Genomic DNA, 24,071 nt, shown 5'->3' with positions numbered 1-24,071 from the left:
TGGAATATGTATATATATGGTATGGATTGTATACATTGGTTATGGATTATTTTATTATCATAAAATATGTATACATTGGCATGGATGTGTATACATTATATTTTGGGTTGGTGTATATTTAGCTTGAAAATGACTTGTTGGTCTGGATAAATACTGTGGATAAAATATCTGTTTAATGATATTTTATTATGATGTACTATGATTGGTTTCATATGTGCTAACCCTTATATTTCCATGATGTGGACTGTGATGATCTCACTATGTGGGGGAGCAGATCAGGTATGAGGCTTTGGGATAGCAAGGAGTCTTTTGGATAGCTGCTTTGAGAAGTGGCTAGGTTTAGAGCTTGACCAGCACCTAGGGTGTCTTATTTTGATGTTTTCATGACGTTGTAATTATATTATCTTTTTGGATTACTGTATAACTTTACTGAGGATGATGACTCTGTTATAAAAGATTATATTATATATTTTGGAAACAATTTATATGTTATTGTATATTTACACTCTAGCGTAGCTGGCTTTTGCTCTATTTTCTTTATTTTATATTATTTTATTTTGGTTGGTTATTGATGTGACGGCCTAGGGTGGGTCGTTACAATTTTGGTATCAGAGCTGGTCGAGTCTCTTTAGGGTTTGTGGGAAATGGTCTTATTATGTTTCTGTTGAGTGGAAATAGATTTTTTTTTAAAGGAATTTCTTATGTGTTTTAGTGTAAACTCATGGGTTCCTTGATCTTTTATCTTTATTAGGATGGTTGGTAGGGGAAACCATTCTCATCCTTCTTCAGGTGTAGATGAGCGGCAGATTGCTCAGGCTATGGAGCTAATTGCTGCTGCTATTGGACAACAGAATACTTTGTTGGCTTAGATGGAGACCAACCGGGCTGCAGCTGAAGCAGTTAGGACTGAAGTACCTGATGAATATAGGGGCTTGTCAGAGTTCAGAAAAGGGAATCCTCCTCAATTTACAGGTGTTGATGGACCTGAAATTGCTGATCAATGGATTGAAGAGATGGAGAAAATCTTCATGGTGATGCAATGCCCCGAGGAGAGGAAGCTAGTTTATGCTGTTTATATGTTGGTGGGTGAGGCTAGTTTCTGGTGGAAAGGTGCTCAAGCTATGATGGAAGCTAGAGGGGAGGCGATAAATTGGGAAAATTTCAAAAAGGTATTCCTAGAGAAATATTTTCCAGATAGCGCCAGATATGCTAAGGAAGCTGAATTTTTGAGACTGCAACAAGGAAACATGTTAGTACAAGAGTATGTGGTCAAGTTTGAACACTTGGCTAGGTATTATTCTCAAGCTATCACTGAAGCCTGGAGATGCAGGAAGTTTAGTGAGGGTCTAAGATTTGAGCTGAAAAAGACTATTGTCCCTATGGAAATTATGGAGTTCCCAGTTCTAGTTGAAAAGGCAAAAACAGTTGAGAGATTTGAAGGAGGAAATAGAGTGGCAAAGGGTCTAGAGGGATCATCTGGATTTGGGAGGGGGAAACATCCTCAAAAGAGACCATCTCAGTTTCAAATTGGAAATACTAATAAGAAACCGATGGGGACTACTACCACAAGAGATGTTCAGAGTATTAGATGTTATATCTGTGGAGGCCCACATATGATGAAGGACTGTCCTACAAAGAACTATTCGTGTTTTAAATGTGGCAAGGTGGGTCACATGGCTAAAGATTGCAATGTCAAAAATATTCCAGCTAGAGAGAACCAGAAAGTGGATCGGCCTACTGCAGCAGGTCGTGTCTTTGCTTTAACAGGTGCTGAAGCTGAAACGACATCTGAGCTGGTAAAAGGAAAGGGCAAAGCTGATGGTAATGATATTTCTATTTTATTTGATTCTGGTGCTTCACATTCTTTTATTTCTTATGAATGCGTGGCAAGGTTAAATTTGGTTGTGAATTCTTTGTGTGTGGATCTAGTTGTTTCTACCCCAGCTTCAGGGTCTGTTTTGACTTCTGAGGTTTGTTTGAAATGTCCAGTGGAGGTGGAAGGGCGTTGTTATAAAGTGAATTTGTTTTGTTTATCTCTATCTGAGTTGGATGTGATTTTAGGGATGGATTGGCTTTCTGCCAATAGGATTTTGATAGATTGTTCAGAAAAGAGATTAATCTTTCCTACTGTTGAACAGGAGAGATTTATTTCTAATAGACAGGTGGATGGGTTGTTGAAGGATGGAGCTCTTGGGTTTATGATCTTATCTTTTATTAGTGTAGAGAATGAAAAGTTGTTGAATAGTATTGATGTTGTTAGAGAATTTCCAGAGGTTTTTCCGGATGATGTTCCGGGATTACCACCAAAGCGAGAGTTAGAGTTTAGTATTGATCTTATACCAGGGGCGGGACCAGTGTCCATTTCTCCTTATAGAATGGCACCAGCAGAGCTATCTGAATTGAAGAAGTAGGTTGAAGAACTTTTGGAGAAACAGATGATCAGACCTAGTGTCTCTCCGTGGGGAGCACCCGTGTTATTGGTAAAGAAGAAGGATGGTGGCGTGAGGTTATGTGTGGATTACAGACAGTTAAATAAATTGACAATCAAGAATAAATATCCATTGCCAAGAATAGATGATTTGATGGATCAGTTAAGGGGAGCTACTATTTTCTCCAAGATTGATTTGAGATCTGGATATCACCAGATTCGGGTAAAGGAAGAGGACATACCAAAGACTGCTTTCAGGACTCGGTATGGCCATTATGAGTATGTTGTCATGCCTTTTGGAGTGACGAATGCTCCAGCTATTTTCATGGATTATATGAATAGGATTTTCATACCCTTTCTGGATAAGTTTGTGGTGGTGTTCATTGATGATATTCTGGTTTATTCTAAATCTATGGAAGAACATAGAGAACATCTGAGGATAGTTTTGCAGGTATTGAAGGAGAAACAGTTATTTGCAAAGTTGTCAAAATGTGAGTTTTGGTTATCTGAAGTTAAGTTCTTGGGTCATGTGATTTCTGCACAAGGAATTGCAGTTGATCCTACTAAGGTGGAAGCGATTTTGAGGTGGGAGCGTCCAAAATCAGTTATTGAAATTAGAGGTTTTGTGGGATTGGCTGGCTATTATAGAAGATTCATAGAAGGATTTTCTAAAATAGTTATGCCTTTGACACAGCTGACTAGGAAGGATCATCCTTTTATATGGACGGAGGAGTGTGAAAGGAGTTTTCAAGAGTTAAAGGAAAAGTTGACTTCGTCTCCAGTGTTGATTCTGCCAGATCCTAATAAATCTTTTGAGGTTTATTGTGATGCATCTCATCAAGGTTTAGGATGTGTTCTTATGCAAGATAGACAGGTTGTGGCTTATGCATCTAGGCAGTTAAAGACTCATGAACGAAATTATCCTACGCATGATTTAGAGTTGGCTGCGGTGGTTTTTGCTTTGAAGATTTGGAGACATTATCTCTATGGAGCAAAATTTGATGTGTTCAGTGACCATAAGAGTTTAAAATATTTGTTTGATCAGAAAGAGTTAAATATGAGGCAAAGGAGGTGGATTGAGTTTTTGAAAGATTATGACTTTCAATTAATGTACCATCCAGGTAAAGCAAATGTGGTAGCAGATGCTTTGAGTAGAAAATCTCTTCATATGTCTTATATGATGGTTAGAGAGATGGAGTTGGTAGAGAAATTCAGGGATATGAATCTTAATATTGTGATTGCCCCAGATTTTATTAGTTGTGGTATGACTACCATAACTAGTGATTTCCTGGAGATGGTGAAACAAAAACAAGTTCAGGATACGAGATTGAATAAGGTTAGAGAGTTGTTGGGTTCTGAGAAAGCTGAAGGATTTGAATAAGATATGGATAGAATCTTGAGGTACAAGGGTAGAATTTGTATTCCACAAGATAAAGAGTTGAAAAAGTTGATACTTGAGGAAGGTCATAAAAGTAAGTTGAGTGTACATCCGGGTATGACAAAAATGTATCAAGATTTGAAGAAAATGTTCTGGTGGAATGGTATGAAGAGGGAGATAGTCGAGTATGTTGCATCTTGCATTGTGTGTCAGAAAGCTAAAGTAGAACATCAAAAACCAGGAGGTTTGTTACAAATGATGGAAGTGCCAGAATGGAAATGGGATAGTATAACCCTGGATTTTGTTGTTGGATTACCAAGATCTGCTAAGAATTGTGATTCTATTTGGGTGATCGTGGATAGATTAACTAAGTGTGCTCATTTCCTTCCAGTGAATATAAAGTGGTCCTTGGAAAAGTTAACTCAATTGTATATTAAGGAGATTGTTAGATTACATGGTGTTCCCTCCAGTATCATATCTGATAGGGATCCTCGTTTTACTTCTCGATTTTGGCAAAGTTTGCATCAGGCGTTAGGGACTAAGTTAAGACTCAGTTCTTCTTATCATCCACAGACTGATGGGCAGTCTGAGAGGACTATCCAATCTTTGGAAGACTTGTTGAGGGCTTGTATTTTGGATCATCTAGGGAATTGGGAAAGATGTTGCCTTTGGTTGAGTTTACTTATAATAACAGTTTCCACGTAAGTATAGGAATGACACCTTTTGAGGCTCTGTATGGGAGAAAATGTCGAACACCTTTGTGTTGGTTTAAAGAGGGAGAATCAGTGATGGTGGGATCAGAGATCATCTTACAGACTACTGAAAAGGTGAAACAAATTCAGGAAAGAATGAAAGCTGCTCAGAGTCGGCAAAAGTCTTATGCAGACAAGAGGAGGAAACCTTTGGAGTTTTCAGAGGGAGAACATGTATTTTTGAAGGTAACTCCTACCACAGGTGTGGGAAGAGCTATCAAAGCTAAGAAGTTGAACCCTAAGTTTATGGGGCCGTATCAAATTCTCAAGAGGATTGGACCAGTGGCATATCAGATTGCATTACCTCCATTCCTTTCTAATCTGCATGATGTGTTCCATGTTTCACAACTGAGGAAGTATATTCACGATCCGAGTCATGTCTTGGAATCAGAGGCAGTGCAAATTAAAGAGAATCTAACTTTTGAGAAACAGCCAGTTTCAGTGGCAGATAAGAAAGTTAAACAATTGCGAGGTAAAACTATCAATTTGGTGAAGGTTATTTGGGATGAGTTTACTAATGAAGCCACTTGGGAATTGGAAGACAAGATGAAGGATCAATACCCATATCTCTTTTTAAGTAAGTGAATTTTCGAGGACGAAAATTTTTGTTGTTGGGGAGAATTGTAATATTCATTTTTCTAAAGGGGGTATTTTTGTAATTTCTATTAATGGCATTTTCGTAAATTTTATTAAAGTTTGAGGGATAAATGGGTAACTTGGAACGGGCTGTTCCAAAATTGGAACGGGCCGTTCCAAGCAATAAAAAGACACTAAATTTTAAGTTGGGAACGGGTCCAGAACAGGCCGTTCCAACTGGGAGAACGGGCCGTTTTGATTTTGGAACGGGCCATTCTGGAGGGAGAACGGGCCGTTCCGGAAGGAGAACGGGCCGTTCTGGATGAGTCTCGGAACGGGCCGTTCTGCTTTTTGGGAACGGGCCGTTCTGCTTTTTGGAACAGGCCGTTCCAGTTTAAAAATTTGTGTACATTTGAAAGATTCCGAACGGGCCGTTCCGAATTCAATACGGGCCGTTCCGGGTGACTCTGGTTGCCTATAAATAGGAGGCAGGGGGTGAAAAAAAATATAACTGGAGAGAAGAGAATCCTAGAGAGAGAAAGAGGAAAGAGAGAGAAAGAAAGAGAGGGGAGGAGAAAAGAAAAGAGGAGAGAGAAAGAGGAATCTAGTAGAGGAGGTTCTGCCAGGGGAGAGAAAAGAGGAGGGAGAGGAGGAGATTCTGCTCGAGTTTCGATCCTTGTTTAAGGAGAGAGGTGGAGATTCTGCCCGAGTTTCGGTTCTTGTTTAAGCAAGAAAGAGAAGAAGGTTCTGCCCGAGTTTCAGTTCAGGTTTATCCAAGTAAGGGTAGTGCTTATAAAATTAATCTAGTGTGTATGAGCATGATAGGAATAGTATAATTTTAATATGCTATTTTATGTGGAGATTTTCATTTCACATAATATAATTTGGATCAATTGATGGTTGTTTTGGATATTTAATTATTTATATTATTATTATATTGACAAATTGGCATGGTTATGGTTATGTTTAATTATGGAATATGCTATGTGTATGTGGTTTGGAAAAGTAAATAGGACTTAAAGGAGTAAGGTTATGGTATGGATTAGATCTCTTGGTGAGATCAGGATATAATCTTTGGAAAAATATGGAATTTGGGAATCCCATGGTGAGGATTCCAATGTGGAACTTTTCCAAAGGTTATATAATAAACCACTTCAGATGTTAGGTGGATTCTGAAGTACTCCTCTAAGTATTCTATTTGCTACCGGTATGGGTCTAGGCCGAGTCATACCGATGGATGAGGTGGCCCCACCAGGGTTACGTGACGACGTAATCCAACTGTATATTTTCCATGAGAGGTTAGGCATGGGACATGGGTTGCTGACATGTTTCACCGTATCAACACTTGGTTTGGATGGTGTTGAGGCCAACATTTGGTTTGGATGTGTTGGTTACATCATGGATTATACAGTGGTGTGACTTTGTTTTGGATATGGAATATGTATACATATGGTATGGATTGTATACATTGGTTATGGATTATTTTATTATCATAAAATATGTATACATTGGCATGGACGTGTATACATTATATTTTGGGTTGGTGTATATTTAGCTTGAAAATGACTTGTTGGTCTGGATAAATAATGTGGATAAAATATCTGTTTAATGATATTTTATTATGATGTACTATGATTGGTTTTATATGTGCTAACCCTTATATTTCCATGATGTGGACTGTGATGATCTCACTATGTGGAGGAGCAGATCAGGTATGAGGCTTTGGGATAGCAAGGAGTCTTTTGGATAGCTGCTTTGAGAAGTGGCTAGGTTTAGAGCTTGACCAGCACCTAGGGTGTCTTATTTTGATGTTTTCATGACGTTGTAATTATATTATCTTTTTGGATTACTGTATAACTTTACTGAGGATGATGACTCTGTTATAAAAGATTATATTATATATTTTGGAAACAATTTATATGTTATTGTATATTTACACTCTAGCGTAGCTGGCTTTTGCTCTATTTTCTTTATTTTATATTATTTTATTTTGGTTGGTTATTGATGTGACGGCCTAGGGTGGGTCGTTACAGCATCCTTTGTCTGGTAGGTCCCACTGAGCTATTCTACCATGAGTTTTGAGTCGCTGTTATAGCTCAACCTTTATGCTCTGATGTCGCGAGCTAGCCTCAGTCCTACTAGTAGTGCTTCGTACTCTGCTTGGTTGTTGGTGATCTTGAACCCAAATTTTAGGGATTGTTCTATGGTGACGTTGTTGGGCCCTTCTAAAATGATGCCTGCACCACCTCCTTTAGTAGTGGAAGATCCATCAACATGTAAAGTCCATACCTGCTCTTCTTTTGCTAAGGTTAGGGTGAGTTTGGCCACAAAATCTACCAGGCATTGGGCTTTCAAAGGGCCCTGATTTTCATATTGGATTCCAAACTCGGATAGCTCTGCTAACCATGCAATCATGCGCCCTGTAAGTTCTGGCTTTCTTAGTATTTGTTTGATTGGGTAATCCATTTTTACCACGACTTGGTGACTTTGGAAATAAGGCCGAAGACGTCAGGCCGAGGTGACCAATGCTAAAGCCAACTTCTCAATTATTTGGTACCTCTTCTCTATGTCTTGGAGAACTCGACTAATGTAGTATATAGGAGTTTGATTATTGTCGCGTTCTTGTACCATTACTGCACTGATTGCACTTTCACCGACTGCCAAGTGTAGGAGGAGGTCGAAGTGGTGATCCGACCTCTATAGGACTGGTGGGTGTCGCAACTCGAAAATTTCCGATCTTGTGACCTATGGTCTAGACATCCTTTTGAAAATCTCATCAATTAAGGAATGCCCGGACACTAGACTAATCCTTAATTAATGGTTTTAAAAAAAATAGGTTCATGGAGTCGCCACCAATGTTTTACTAAAAACATTGGAAAAAGAAAATATTTTTTTTAAAAAGAAATCCAATAATGGCCTTTATAACCAGAATTGGGTTTGGGGGTCGGTTATGTGTAGGGAAGGTATTAAGCACCCCTACAACGCCCTCAATCGGTACCCTATGATGAAGTTAATGTGATAAGAATTAATAAATTAAATATTAAATCCCCTTTATTAATAACTATTTACATGCTTAAAATATAAATTAAGCGATTAACCCTAAAATATTTACATTATGACGTTTATTATAACAAAAAAAGTGATAAAGATGAGGAATAAAAGGAAGAGAAGAAAATTGACTGAAATACCTCTTGAACGAGCTTTATTGAATCTTCAAATATGGAGAAGGTGCTTTGTGGCGACCTTTCACACTACAGTATGCCTCACAGATCTCAAGAAATAAAATAGGAGGGAGAAAGAAGATAGAGATGCGACACAAATCTCAAGAAATATAATAGAAGGGAGAGAGATAGAGAATTTTCGTGCTCAAAGGAGTCTTATTCGAAATTTCTCTGGCCGCCCTGAGAACTGTGCTCGAGGCTTCAATTTATAGGAATCAGAAGTGGGCCAGAACGGTCTGTTCCGAATTCGGAACGGCCTGTTCTGGTCCAGTAATTATGCGCAAATTACACATCCTGGAACGACCCGTTCTGAAAACGGAACGACCCGTTCTAGAGTGGGAATTAACACAAGGTTCCCCTTTCCAGAACGGCCCGTTCCGAATTTGACTTGTTTGGAACGGCCCGTTCTGGAATTGGAACGGCTCGTTCTCGTATTGAAACGACCCGTTCCAGAAGAGGATCTTTAGGTGTTTTAGACAAATTGGAACGGCCCGTTCTGCTATTGGAACGGCCCGTTCCGAGGTTTGGAACGACCCGTTTCGATTTTGGAACAGCCCGTTCCGGGCTACTGAAACTATCTTATTTGGCCTTTAGGCCTTCTGATATCCTGTCTTGTTGTTTGCCTGCTTCGGGAGCTCTTTCCCTTCATAACAGGGGTTCATTTCCTTGTTTGTGTGCCCCCGGACGAAATTGGGTTTCTATAGTGGGGTGGTGAGGAAAGTTTTGAAGCTTTTGAAAGCTTCTTCACACTGGTCAGTCCACTCAAAGTTATTTGGCTTGCGTAGTAGGGTAAAGATGGATCCTGCTTTCTCCGCCAACTTGGGAATGAAATGAGAAAGAGAGACTAACCTTCTTGCCAAGCGTTGGACGTCCTTGATATTGTGGGGGCTATGCATCTGTATGATTGCCTTGCACTTTTCTGGATTGGCTTCAATACCCCTATGGGTGATCATGAAGTCGAGGAACTTGCCTCCCTGGACCCCGAAGACGCACTTTTCGGGGTTTAAGCACATGTTGTGCTTCCGTATCTGATTGAACACTTTGGCTAGGTCAGCAACATGGGCGACGATCAATGTGGTTTTCACGACCATGTCATCTACGTAGACTTCCATGTTTCGTCTGATCTGCTGGTGGAAGACCTTGTCCATTAACCTTTGATAAGTAGCTCCCGCGTTTTTAAGGCCAAAAAGCATCACGTGGTAGCAGAAGTTGGCATGATCGGTGATGAAAGCCGTGTGCTTTTCGTCTAGTGGGTACATCATGATCTGATTGTATCTAGAGTATGCATCCAGAAAGCTGAGAAGGGCGTGACCGGATGCACCGTCGACCAACCTATCAATGCTCGGTAGGGGGTAGGCGTCTTTGGGGCAAGCTTTGTTCAGGTCGGTGTAGTCGACGCATAAACGCATTTTCCTGATTGTTTTTTGACGAGCACCACATTGGCTAGCCACGTAGTGTATCAGACTTCTCGGATGAATCCTGCTCTCATTAACTTTTGTGTCTCAACTATGATGGCTTCCCGTCTTTCTTTGTCGACCTTTCGTTTCCTTTGAGCCACTAGTTTTGCCTCTTTGTGGATTACCAACCTGTGACAGATGAGGTTAGGGTCTATACCTAGCATGTCGGCACTGGACCATGCAAATAGGTTGACATTTTTGGAGATCTTGGTCTCTAGTTGTTGTCGTAGTTCCGGGTTTAGATGTCGACTTATTTTGGTGCATTGGTTGGGGAGTTTTCCGATTTGAAGATCCGTTAGTTCGTCAATTGGGCTTGGTTGGTTGTCATGGGACTCCGACCTCGGATCCAGGTCAGTAATGTCAACCTGAGTGATGTGAGTGATAATGGGGGAGTCTCCTCGACGTTGCTCCTCTGCTGTTGATGATGCCTTTAGACTTTCAGCATAGCATTGACGATCTGTTCTTTGGTTTGCCTTGACCGAGATTATCTGCCTGTTACCTCCTGGGAATTTCATCTTCAAATGCGGGGTGGACACCATAGCTCCGAGTTGGTTTAAAGTCAGCCTGCCTATGATGATGTTGTATGATGTGTTGGCATCGACGAGAAGGTATTTGACCATGGTTCTTCTTGAGTTGCGGGGTGTCCCAAAGGTTGTCAACAGTTCTATGTATCCCTGAGTGTGGATTCATTCTCCTGCAAAACTGACTAGGGGTTTTGTGTAAGGTTGGATGAGAGAATGAGGTATGTCTAACCTTACGAACGTTAGCCAGTATAGGACGTCTGCCGAGCTTCCTTGGTCGATTAGTGTCTTGTGGACCTACCAATTAGTTACCTCCACTGCGATGACCACAGGGTTGTCCTGGTTTGGGCAGATGCCGACAAAGTCGTCATCCGTGAAAGTGATGGGTGGCATGTTACGATGCGGGGCTGAGGTGTCCGCGTGGACATTGTTGATGCTTCAAAAATGTCTATTGCGTGCTTAGCTACTGGATCCTCCCCCTGCGAAGCCACCTGCAATTGTATTGATGACTCCACGCAAGGGAGTCGTTCCTGTGTCATGACTTACCTCGGCTTGCACTGCTCTGTCGATGTTTTGTTAGGATCTGGAGGGTTGGTCTGCTCGAGCGCCGAAGCCTCGGCCCCGTCCTTGTCCTCGTCCATGTCCATGGTAGCCTCCCTTATGAGATTGTTGCCATTGGACGTATTGTCTGAGGTGACCTCCTTGGACGAGTTCCTCAATGCCGTCCCTGAGTGTGCGACATTCCTTGGTTGTGTGACCATAGTTTCTTTGGTATCGACAATGTTTGGATTTTTCCGGGCTACTGGGGTTGTGCCCGGGTGGTGTTAGGGTGATCAGGTCGGTGTTACTGGCTTCCTCTAGTATGTGTACTCGGGTGTTCAAGGGGGTATAGAAGTCATACTTCTTGCCTTTGTTCAGCCTAGTCTTTTTGAATTGACTGTTGTTAGAGACTCTCATCTTATCTTTGTGGCCGTGGTCTTGCCTCCCTTGTGGTTTCCCACGTACTTGGTCGCGGAACGCTGTGTACTTTTTCATTTGAATGTACCTGGTAGCTCGGGCACGGAGTTCGTCCATGTCCGGGGGAGGTCGCCGACAAAGGCTATCGATGAAGGGACCCGGCTTGAGTTCGATGAGCATGGCGTGTAGGGCGACCTCGGGGTTCAGGTTGCGGATCTTGATGACGATGTTGGCGAATCACTCCATGAATTTGCGCAGCGGCTCGTTGTCACCTTGCCTGAGATTGGCTAAGGCAACCAGGGTGATGTGGTGGGGTCGGCTTGTTGCATACTGTGTCGTAAATCGCCTAACCAAGGCGTTGAAGTTGCTGATCGACCCTGGTGGTAGTTGGGTATACCACGCGAGTGCCGATCCTTTCAGTGAGGTCGGGAAAACCCGACACAAGATGGCGTCATCGTTGGTGTAGAGGTTCAACTGAGTGACTTAGAGATCTATGTGCTCGTCGGGATTGGTGGTCCCATCATATCGGTCAATGTTCAGGGGTTTCCAGCCGAAGGGGAGGGGTGTCTCCATAATGTCGTCCATGAAGGGGTGGCGGCGAACATTGGCCTGTTGTGACGGAGCCAAGGTATGTGCATTGCTGACCTCCTGATCTGATCTTTGCGTCGATGCACGTGACCGATATGTCACTGATTGGTGAGTGGCTATCTTCGGCGTTGTCAGTGCTGGAGAGACCGATTGGTGCTCCTCCTCGTGTTGGTTGCTTGGTTGAGGAGGTACATGTGGGGGCTATTGATGGAGTTGAGCACGAATGCGCTCGTTCTTAGCCTGTAGCGCCGCCAAGTCAGCCTCGTGGCTTGTACGCATATTTTCCAGGTCGGCAGTGTGCCGCTGCTACATCTGTTCGACCTGTTCGATCAGTCGTCATAGGGTTGCTTCTCCTTCCATCCTGGGTGCTTGTTCTGCTTCGTCTTTTGCTCTTCTACTATGGCTTCGGGTGAAAACCATAAGCGTGAACGATAAGAGACTTCTTGATATGCCCCACAGTGGGCGCCAAATGATCTTACCTAAGATTGGTCAAGAGGGACGATCTGCTGGGCAAGATTGGTGAACCTTTTTTGCTGGGTATGTCGGTTGCTTCGAGATGGGGGTGGTACCTGCAAAAGAGACTCCGATGCTAAAGTTAGTGTTTGATCATATGAGTGTCTCGTATATATAGTGCACGTACCTTGATGTGGAATTAGGGTTTCCTCTTGGGCAAGGATAAGATTGATCTGGGCTTGAGGTTGGTTGCGGCCCAATAGGCATTGGGCCTTTACTTTGACTGATATCATGTAGCGCCTATCCGAGGTTGTGCGGCGCTTGGGCGCCGAGCTTGAGCTCGGTGTCCGATGTGGATAGTACAGGGTTACATTTGAGAAAAATGCAAGCCAAATGCACTTCGAATGAAACCTAAATTAATCCTAGATGCTACTTGGTGGCCAAGGATGGAATCTTTGGGTTTGGTTAAGCTACATCTAGGTGCATGATAAGACCATGCAACCTAGGTGCCCTCCACTTGGGCCTAAACCTTGCCAAGTCCAAAAATAAATCCAAGGCTACCAAAAGAGAAGTCTAGGCCTTATTTTCTCACCCTAATAAATTACCTTAGCTATAAAATAAAATCCTATAATCTAAGGCACCCCATAATACAAGGGTAAAATGAGAAATACAAGTAAAAATAAATCCTATAAATAAGACACCCCAAAATACAAGGGTAAAATAGGAAATACAAGATAAATAAATCCTATGTCTAAGATACCCAAAATACAAGGGTAAAATAGGAAATTAAAGATAAGGGTAAAATAGGAATAAATCCTATACTAATAAAAAAACGTAGGAGCTAAGGCCCAAAAGTAGGCCCACTCCTCTTATGATTTTCAAAACTAACTCATTCCTCTTGCCTCCTTCAATATATCACCTCTTGGTCTTTTTTGGCCTTAGTGTGATTCCATCATTTTGGCTTATGAGTTTTCTGTTGTATTTCCTGATGATTACTAAGCATTAATGTATGTTTAATTCTGAATTTGAATATGTTTTGATATGAATTAGAGTACTCTATGGGCTCCTATGGGAAACCCTACGAGAAACAGACAAATTTTGAATGATTTTTGTTTTAAATTCTGAATTTTTTGTTGTGTTCCCTAATGATTACTTAGCATGAATGTATGTTTAATTTTGAGTTTGAATATGTTTTGATAGGGATTAAAGTGCTCCATAGGTTCTTACGGGAAACCCTACGAGAAATAGACAAAATATGAATATTTTTTGTTTTAATGCTGAAGTTTTCTATTATGTTCCTTGATATTTGCTGAGTGTGAATATGTATTTAATTTCAAAAACAAATAAGTTTTAAGCCATGTTTGAAGGTGCTAATAGTGTGAGAACTTCCTTATTATTGTGTTAATGAAAGTGATGTATTTTTATAAGTATGATAAATTTCCCTATAATTTCGACGATTGTGAAAGAAAAAAAACTTTTGTATAAAAAATACTAATTGTTAATAATTTCAATTTGTAATTTTTTTCTTTTTGAAAAATAAACTTTTTTTAATCTAAAAATTTAAAATTTATAATAATTTTTTAACTTTTTGTTTTCTTCTACTAATTTTGCTAAAAAAAATTTATTTTTGTTGTATGCAATTAAAATTAAATATCTTAAAATTGATTTTTAGCAAGTTTATTCAAACAAAAATGTATTCCAATCACAAACCAATTATAACAATAATCGATTACACATGACCGATAATTAAAATATTCTAACTTTAACGTTTTTTAAACTCATCCTTCATCGTGAATTAAAACAGTGAGAGATCAATTTTACAAAAAAATAAAATAAAATTAAGAGATAAAACCATAGTTTTAAAAATCGGACTGGTCATCGAACCGGTTAAGGTATTGGGTCAGTGGGTCAAAGGTTGAACCGGTGGGTCATTGGTTGAACCGCATGACTCGATTTTTATTTATTTTTATTAAAAAATATTCATATTAAATATATTTATACTTATAAATTTTAATAAATTCATATCTTATTTTAAATTTAAATTTTTCTATCTTATTTAAAATTTTTATTTTTATTTTGTAAAAAAATACATAAAAAAATTACATGTTAAACGGTATATTAATACAAATTAAAAATATAAATAATATGTACATATATAATATGCTTGCAATTAATATCACAAAATAATATATGTAATATTTACATAGATATTGAATTATTAAATATATAATTTAAAATTAATAATATACTATAAAAGTTATTTAAGTTGTATATATTGTAAACAAATATATTAGAACAAGTAGTCATTGTTATATTTAATAAGACTCTTTGCTTTTTCATTAAGAGATTCAATTTTTATTATTATTTTTGTGATTTATGGTCCCTTAAAAAAATTTTAAAAAAAAAAAAGTGGTTGAACTGGTTTAACCCACCGGTTCACCGGTTGAACCAGAAAATTAACCGGTTCAATCCGGTTTGAAACGGGTCGACTGCATAACCGATCTAACTTCAGATTCGGACCGGCTGGACCACCGGTTCCCGATCCAACCGGTCCGACCGGCCGGGTCTGTCCGGGTTTTAAAACACTGGATAAAACATTAGAAATACCGGAGTAGAGGTGCAATTAAACTTTATTTTTTTTCTCAACAAACAAATTATAATTAAGTTAAACATTGTCTTTTACTGAACTTAACCATTTCTTATTTAGTTATTTTACCTTCAAAATAACTAAAAAAGAATCTTGACAAACCGCATACTGTGATTTTAACTTTTAAGGAGCATAGCCACCCACAGGAACTAGAGCTGCCACCCTCGCAACGACGTTGAACCGCTCGACTCGCCGATGGCCGGAAACTGCTTGCCGTCGGTGAAGCTCACCGGCAGTGGCCGCCCGGTGCTCGAACCGAACGAAATCGAATGCTTCTTCCTCTCCGGCGTGGACCTTCTCTGCGAAGACGAACCAAACACGAGCTTCCCCCACCTCAAATCTGGTCTCCTCATCCTCACCACGCACCGCCTCCTCTGGCTCCCGGACTCCGCCGCAGGCGCCGCCTCCTCCGCCGCCGCCGTCCCCCTCTCCGCCATCTCCCATATTTTCTCCCACAAGAAGTCCATCCGGTCCGTCTTCGCCTCGCCGCGGGTCCGCTTCCAGGTGTCGCTCTCGCCGGAGGGCAGGGTGGCGGCGTCGGGATCGCGATCGGTGATGGCGACGGTGGTGGTGAGGGGGAAGGGGGACTGCGACGCGTTCCTGACCAAGTTTTGGGAGAATTGGCGCGCCAGGGCGTGGGAGGAGGCGGAGAGTGGCTCGAGCTCTGGCTCAAATGCGGCGGCGGCGGTGTCGGCAACGGCGGCAGCGTCCTCGAGCGGGATTTATTCTAGTGACGGGACGGTGAGGATGGTGGGAGTGTCGGGGATATTGAGGAAGGAGCAGGAAATGTGGGAGAGTACTGATAGGAGCTTGCAGGAGGCTTTTCAGGATTTGAATGCTCTTATGGTATGGTAGTGTTTGCAAAAATGTTTTGTTGGTACAGTTTGAATGTACTAGAGTAAAATCTCGTACTTATCGGCTGGTTTTGTAGGGATAACTTAAGCCTAAACCCTTATTCTAATACGATAAGAATGTACCAGAGCTATCTTAGGGAAAAACCCGAGTCCACTTATCATTAAAATGACTACTCACTATTTAACCACTTATCAAGTTTAATAATACTAGGCGTGAGGGGGCGTATTAGAAAAAATCCAAGTCCTTCATCTAATGTAGATTAAATAAACAAAGAGTATATAAGTGAGTTAGGTCCAAACCAACATTTTAAAAGAATGCAACAAATTGTCCCCTTTGCATTTAGAGAGTATTTTTGAGGGATTTTGGCTCCTTGAGAAAGGGTAAAGTTGTTGATGAAAAGTTAAATGATTCATATTTAAATATGTTTATGATTTGTTATAGATGTACACTTAACATTTAAATGTTGGTTTTTTCATCATTGGCTAAGATTTATGATTTGTTATACACGTCTATAGTCTACATCACATCAACTACTGATTTTCTCATCATCAACTTATATTGATTTATAACTCACTTTAGAAGAGCTGGTTTCACTTTTGAGATGTGTGTATAGGAAAATAGTGAGAGGTACAGATAGTTATGTATCGTGTGGCATGAATTATTTCATGTTCAAATAATGTTACCAGTGTGTTTATTTGTTTCTACTTTGATTGTGTGAAAATATTATTGATATATACGTTTTTGCTTATTGGAAATGAGGGTTGTTTTGAGTTTTAGCTATGGTATTTGGGAGCCATGACTTTTGTGAAAAGTGTTGTGAATGTCTTTAAAACTCATTAGGAGATAATTTATGTGATGTCAATTATTTCATGTTTAAATAATGTAACTGGTTTGTTATAGATAGTCTTTTGCTTATTGGACCAAATGGGTGTTGTTCTGAGTATTAGCAATGGTATTTGGGACCAATAATGTCATGAAAAGTTTTACAATGACTTTTTAATTCATCAGGAGATGATATATGTATGAGTGAGGAGATAAAATTACTCTTAAGAGAGAAACTTTATACTTTTGTGTGTATCATGAAAACTGTTTTGTAGTGGTCATCTGCTTTTAGCTTTTGATGGAAAGAGGATAATATAGACAGATTGAATTCAATTGAATTCTGTTTCCCAGAAAATGTAGTTAGTTTGTAGCTAAGGGGGCTAGGATTTTGTTCAGAGTTTACAAGTGCATCACTTTTCAAATCTTTATGTTTATCATGACTTGCTTGAGTTGTGACTTTGGGGTCTGAGGAAATGTTCGGTGGTGGTTGGCTGTAACGTTTGCAGATATAAGCTGCATTTTCATCATGCTGGCAAAGGTTTTCTAAACCATATTATCCCTGCAACCTAATCTTGCAGATTTCTTAATTTTTACTCTATTTGTCCTTGGTAGTGTCTTTTTTGAAAAGGGTCTGTTAGGACCTTGGAAATATAAAGAATATTTTATTGAATAAAAAAAAGACTTATATCTGCTTCCCTTTTTTTTTCCCAGAGCACAGGCTCCGAACAATTTCTTAAAGAATAACTTCTCTCTGTGCTCCTACAGACTTCCCCTGCCCTTTTTTTTTATATTCCTCCTAGCAAACTTCCTAGATAAAATCTTATCTATTATTAACTTCCTAGATAATCCTATCTTTAAATTTAAAGAGATAAAACAGAAACAATTATCAACTTCCTAAATAGATAAAAAATAGATAATAAACTATTAAATCTTATTCCTCCTAGTGTAGACTCTCCGAACCTTGGGCCTGCTATCTTATCTTACTAATTGGGCTCTATCATTGCCCTCTCCTATGAAATCAGCCTTGTCCTCAAGGCTAAAGGAAGGAAATTGATTGCGTATGACGAACTCATCTTCTCATGTAGTATCCTCCATAGGCTTGTTCTTCCATTTCACAAGAAGTTGTTGAATTGTCTCACCCTATTTGGATAACTTTCTTGCAAAATGATGCTCTCTGGTTCTGCAGACTCTTGTATCCCCAATTCTAGCCCTTGTGGAAGGTCTGGCTCTACAGAATAATTGCCAATTGCCTTCTTTAATTGGGATACATGGAAGACAGGGTGTACCCTGAAGGAAGGAGGCAACTTCAGCTTATAGGCAACTGGTCCACAACGTTCTAAAACTTGGAAAGGGCCATAGAAGCGGACAACAAGCTAAAATAGGCAATAGGGGCGCTTATGTTGCATAAGCACAACCCCAATTCCCCTCTCGGATGCATCACATTCAATTTTAAAAAGTTGAGAAAAATTTGGTAGAACCAATACTGGTGCAAAGGTCATTACCTTTTTTAGTGTTTCAAAGGCTACTTGAGTTGCTTGACCCCAACGGAAGTTGTCTTTTTTGGTCAACTCAGTTAAGGGTTTGGCTATCTTATCATAATCTTTGATGAACTTTCGATAATACCCGGTGAGACCCAAAAAATCCTCTCACTCCCTTAACATTCTTTGGAGTAGGCCAATTTAGCACATTGACAATTTTTTTCGGATCCATGGACACACCCCTTCCCATGAGATTTGGTGGCCCAAATAATCTATTGATTTCCTATGAAAGCTGCACTTCTTTTGTTTACCACAAGTCTATTAATTTTCAACAACTGTAAGTCTGTAACACCTCAGCCAAATGCAATAGATGCATCTCTCAATTTGGACTGTAGACCAAAATATCATCAAAAAACACAAGAACAAATTTGCATAAACAAGATCTAAACACATCATTCATCGTGGGCTGAAATGTGGCAGGAGCATACATTAACCCAAATGGCATGACCAAGTACTCGTAGTGGCCATTATGAGTTCGAAAAGCCGTTTTATGGATGTCTTCATCCTTTACTCTGATTGGTTAAAACCCGATTTGAGGTCAAGTTTAGAGAATACCCAAGCTCCATGCAACTCATCAAGGAGTTCCTCCACCACTAGAATAGGATATTTGTCCGAAATTGTAACATTATTTAGAGCCGTGTAATCCACACACATCCTCCACGAGTTGTTCTTTTTCTTTACCAAGATGACTGGGCTAGAGAAAGATTTATTACTGGCCCGAATTAACCCTTTTTGCAGTAGCTCCAAAACCTGTCTTTCAATTTCATCCTTATGGTGATGAGGGTATAATATATAGGGCTTGACGCTTATAGGTCCCTCACCTGCTTAAAGAACAATTGCATGATCATTGTCTCTATGTGGTGGTAAGCCTTGACTTTCGGGAATACAATTGGAAATTGAACTATTAAGCGTTGGATCTTCTCTTGTTGTTCTTGCAATAAATTTCCATGTTGGACTACCTCTCGACCTTGAACTTGTATATTCCAAAATAACCTGTCAAAGGACAGCCCTTTGCTGGTGATTAAGTTATGTTATGCAAGGAGTGGCTGTTGCCACCTTTGGTTTAATGCTACACAAGGTGATCAACTCATTCTTGTAGAAAGTCATTGTCATTTGCCCCCAATCTATTTGCACCAAGCCTAATGTTTCCAACCATTTAATCTCCAAGATTAAATCTAAGCTGCCTATGTCAAAAACATAAGCAGTCACTGAGGCTTCCGTTGGGCCTAAATCAACCTTCAAGTTGCAAGTTCCCTTTGTCAAGACACGATGACCATCACCCAGCCGTATGGCTACAATTGAAGTGTCTTGCATAGGTAGATTCAAAGCCTTCACAACCCGTCTAGATACAAAATTATGGCTGGCACTGCTTTCCACTAAAATTAAAATTGGTAATCCATTCAATTGTCTCTTTAATTTCATGACTTTAGGACTAGAAACTGCTTCTTTAGTGGAATGGAATAAGCTCATAGCAGTACATTTCACTTCCTTAAGAGTCTCGTCATTGTCACCCTTAATTCAGATCCATGTGACTTGGGTTCATGTTTCTAATTCTGGTTTTAACTTGCTGATAAAAGGCACATTTTTTATTTGAAAATGCAACACCAGATTTATGCGAATTTGATCCATTGTTGACCATAGATTTTCGATTTGAAATTTTGCTCTTCCTATCAAACTCTGTATATTGCACACCCCACATCTCGAGCTAGTTGGTGAATACGCACCCAAAATCTAATTTTGGGCTTTAACCTATGCATAAAATATTTGATAGCTTGTGGTACAGCTAGGCAAGGGACTTGGGAGGACAAAAACTAAAACTCTTCAATGAATTCTGGCGTAGAATGCTCCTGTGTAAGTGCAGCCAGTTGTTCATATGCATCTCGGGTATTTATGTCCGCGAAGTGATCGAGCATTGCCTCTTTTAACTTTTCCCACGAAAGCCCTGGATCACCCTCCCATAACAAGGAAAACCAATGGATGACATGCCTTTCCATTGACTTTTGGGCAAGAGGAATTTTGGTTTCTGGTGGGGTACCATGCACACGGAAATACATTTCTACTTGAACGATCCAACCACATGGGTCCGTACCATCAAAGGAAGGCAATTCAACCTTCGTCGTTGCTAGTCGATAGTCATCAGAGACGACTAAGGGGGGAGGAAGCATATTAGCCTTGTGGGACTGATTATCTCCATTTCGTTTTAACCACTAAGTGATCATTGATCAAAACTCACCATTTTCGCGACGTTTAGTCTCATTCGCATGTGCTTCCTTGATGCCAGATTGCCGGAGATCGATAACCAAGGATTGTAGTTCTTGAAGTTGGGCGTCCAAAGTTATGACTTTGGATTCCAATGCATCTTAGAGACCATGTTGAGATATCTCCCAGGTCAGACCAATGTTAGGACCCTGGAAATATAAAGAATATTTTATTGAATAATAAAAAAGAGTTAGAGGTAGTGTGATCTGCATCCTTTTTTTTTTTTTTTTCCCAAAGCATAGGTTTTGAACAATTTCTTAAAGAATAACTTCTCTTTGTTCTCCTACAAATTTCCCGTCCCTTTTTTATATTCCTCCTAGCAAACTTCCTAGATAATCTTATCTATTATTAACTTCCTAGATAATCCTATCTTTAAATTTAAAAAGATAAAACAGAAACAATTATCAACTTCCTAAATAGATAACAAACAGCTAATAAACTGTTAAATCTTATTCCTCCTAGTGTAGACTCTCCAAACCTTGGGCCTGCTATCTTGCCTTACTAATTGACTCTATGAGAGTCCTTGGCAGTGTTAATTATATGTATATGGAATAATTTGCATACAATGTGTTTCCTTCTCTTTTTACACTTACTTAAAAGAAAAATCACCCGATTTGATTGACGAGTCACCACTAAGGCAAAAGATTGATGATCCAACAAGTGTCATAAATTTTTATGCTAATTTTATAGGTGAACTTGTGAGCTGAATTTTATCTTTATGCTGTGCCAACAGACATTAACTCATAGTTTTTCCTAATTGATTGTGACAATTGTAGTTAGATTGAAAAGTACTTTTGTACTAAAATTATTTAATTGGTTTTGTTTTTCATTTGTATTAACCTAAAGGTGCTTATTTTTTGGGTTGATGTTGGATTTGCAGAGCAAGGCTAAAGAGATGGTGGTGCTTGCCGAGAAAATGAGGTTAAAACTTTTGTCTGGCTCAAATTCCCAAACCAATGCAACTAATGATGAGGAGCTGGGTTCAAAAGAAGAGATGCAAGATTGGTTATTGAGTGTTGGTATTATATCCCCTGTTACCAAAGAGTCTGCGGGTGCTTTGTATCATCAACAGCTTTCTCGTCAGGTTCTCTTATCACTCCTCAATCATATGTAATTTTCATAATAATCAAAAGATGATACTAATTTTAAGACATTTTTTAGAAATATATTATTATTGGTCTTTTTTCCTTATCATGTGTTATTTTCCTTAAGATTGATTTGATTGAAACAGTTCACAGTTGATGATTTTTTTCATGGAGCCTTTTATTCCTGCTATTTTTATTGGGGGGATTCTCATAAGTCATGACTTATTCAGTAATCGAAAAAAAAAACCATTATCATAGCTTTCAAGGACATGTAAGTTTTGCTAGTATCACAGGAACAATGAGGCAAACATACATAAAATATTTAGAGCCATATGTTTAAGATGAATTTTCATTGCCTTTGGTGATGTGACAATGGAGGATTGACAATTTGATATTTTGCTAACACTTTCAGGCTTTGTGCACGTATCATTTTAAATGTTTTGCTCACTTGGGTAAAAGTAAAAAGAACAAGAATGTCCTTCTTTTTTGATGTTATGGAGTTAATTAATGGTCGTTTGAGTAATTTTATTTTGCTAACACCTTTAGGCTTTGCGCACATATCATTTTAAATGTTTTGCTCACTTTGTGTAAAAGTGATGAGAATAAGAATGTCCTTCTTTTTTTATGTTATGGAGTTAATTAATGGTTGTTTGAGTAATTTTCATTTGTTAGCTTTCTGTCTGTTTGAAATAATCTAATCTGTCCTTGCTAATACTTAGTTGGCAGATTTTGTTAAAGTTCCACTTGAGAGAGCTGGGGGAATTATCAATCTTATTGACATATATTGTCTCTTTAATCGTGCTCGTGGCACAGGTTTCAATATTGTTTTTTGTGTTCCCTTGGACATGATTTTCTTTTAAGTAGTTCATTATTTTGAATTAATACTTCCCTTGCTTTGATTGTATAATAAACAGAATTGATCTCACCTGATGATTTATTGCAAGCATGTTCTCTGTGGGAGAAGTTTGATGTGTAAGTATGGCATTATCTTCTATTTAAATAACTTATTTTACTTCTTTCATTAAATTATGGTCATAATATAGACTTGGTTAGTAGGCAACATTAGGGGTGTTCAAAATGACTATTCAAAACTAAACTAATCGTTAACTGAACTAAATTAAACTAAAAAAAGTTAAACTAATTATTTTTTGACCTGAAAACTAATTATTTTTAACCCGAACTATGAACTGTTTTTATGTTTTAGTTTTAAAACTAAAACTGTTATAAATAATAGTTCGGTTCACTAATTGAAGTAGAAGAAAAAACTAATAGGCTGGCGCACTGTCATCTTTGGTTTAACTACCCTGTTTAATACTTTAAAGCAATCCCCTTTTTGGTTTGTTGCATTTCTATGCATTGATTATTTTATTCAATTGATTCAGCCCAGTGGTTCTGCGAAAGTTTGATAGTGGAGTCATGGTAATACAAACTAAGTCCCATAGTGATGAGGAGGTAAGTTCATTTTATCATTTCTTCTCTGGCAATTTTTATTGAGTTTTGGTTTTGTTATTGTTATTTATCTGGGAAAATCATCATTTTTTTGATTGTAAAATTTGTGGGATCAGGTTTGTGGATTGTTGTAGAATAGCTTGTATTTATACCACCTGTGTTTTTCTAATGAGCCTTGACCTCTTAAAACTTCTACTTAGATTCTTCCCTCTTCCCTGCAGTGTTATAGTTTAGTGTAAATGTTACAGCTTGTATTTATGCCACCTGTATTTTTCTGGATCAATTTTATTCATGAATGAGAAATTGCAATTTCTTAAAACAATTTTCATTACATCAGTATATGGACAACCTAATCTAGAGTGCCAAGTGGCAAAAGAAACAAAATTTTTAGTTCCTGTATGAACAATAGGATGATTGATAGTTTGAGAAGACTTGAAGGGCTGTTTGTTGGAAGTGGGAAGCAGGAAATTGATATAGATCCATCTGGACCAACAAAGCCTTGCTAAAGAATTTCGTTAGTGGCTTGTGAATTTACCAAGCAAACAAAGGCATGAAACTTGAAAAATAAAGAATTATCTTTTGAAAATTGGCCAACACTAATTAGATTCTTGGTAATGGATGGAACAAAAAGAAGATTATTTAGAGCAAAATATTGGGGAGGAAAAGGTAGTAACATCTGATGAATTAATATTAAGGCCCTTACCATTTCAATGTTGATTTGATCTGGTCTTTTAAAAGGGGTAAATTGTTGAATATTTTGAGAGACATTGTGTTGCAATTAGAGAAAAATCTTCCTAATTAGAGAAGATATTTGTAAAATCTTCTATTTATTTTTCAACATATTTTTTTTCCTTATTTCCTTATTATGGAGGATTAGATTGTTACAAATAGGTGTAATGAGAATGTATATGCAATGAATGATAATAATAAAATCATTCTCTTTTTCAAGTTGGAATTAGAGCTCCTGATCTTGGGAGCTTTGTTTTCGTTGCAATAGTAGCCACCGCCCCCGTTGTTTGGCCATTGCAGCTGCCATTGTAACCGTTGGGGTCATTGATAGGGTAGAAAGGTGCACCTAACTCCGG

General features: G+C 38.9%; 1 protein-coding gene across 1 annotated transcript in view; it reads left to right on the top strand.

Moving 5' to 3' along the window:
• Positions 1–15,055: 15,055 nt before the first annotated feature.
• The window catches only part of LOC109792183 (EAP30/Vps36 family protein), a 32,331-nt gene continuing 23,315 nt past the window's right edge, over positions 15,056–24,071 (top strand). Inside the window, exons 1-5 of the mRNA XM_020351568.3 lie at positions 15,056–15,824; positions 21,333–21,536; positions 22,257–22,350; positions 22,452–22,509; positions 22,920–22,989. Of these exons, the coding sequence (XP_020207157.2) occupies positions 15,174–15,824; positions 21,333–21,536; positions 22,257–22,350; positions 22,452–22,509; positions 22,920–22,989 (1,077 nt within the window). The 5' untranslated portion in view covers positions 15,056–15,173. The remainder of the gene's footprint in view (positions 15,825–21,332; positions 21,537–22,256; positions 22,351–22,451; positions 22,510–22,919; positions 22,990–24,071) is intronic.

This window comes from Cajanus cajan, chromosome 8 (genome assembly GCF_000230855.2).
Source record: "Cajanus cajan strain Asha chromosome 8, NIPB_CcT2T_4, whole genome shotgun sequence".
Lineage (NCBI taxonomy): Eukaryota > Viridiplantae > Streptophyta > Magnoliopsida > Fabales > Fabaceae > Cajanus > Cajanus cajan.
The sequence above is the reverse complement of the archived record's forward strand: the minus strand, read 5'-3'. Positions and strand labels throughout refer to the sequence as shown.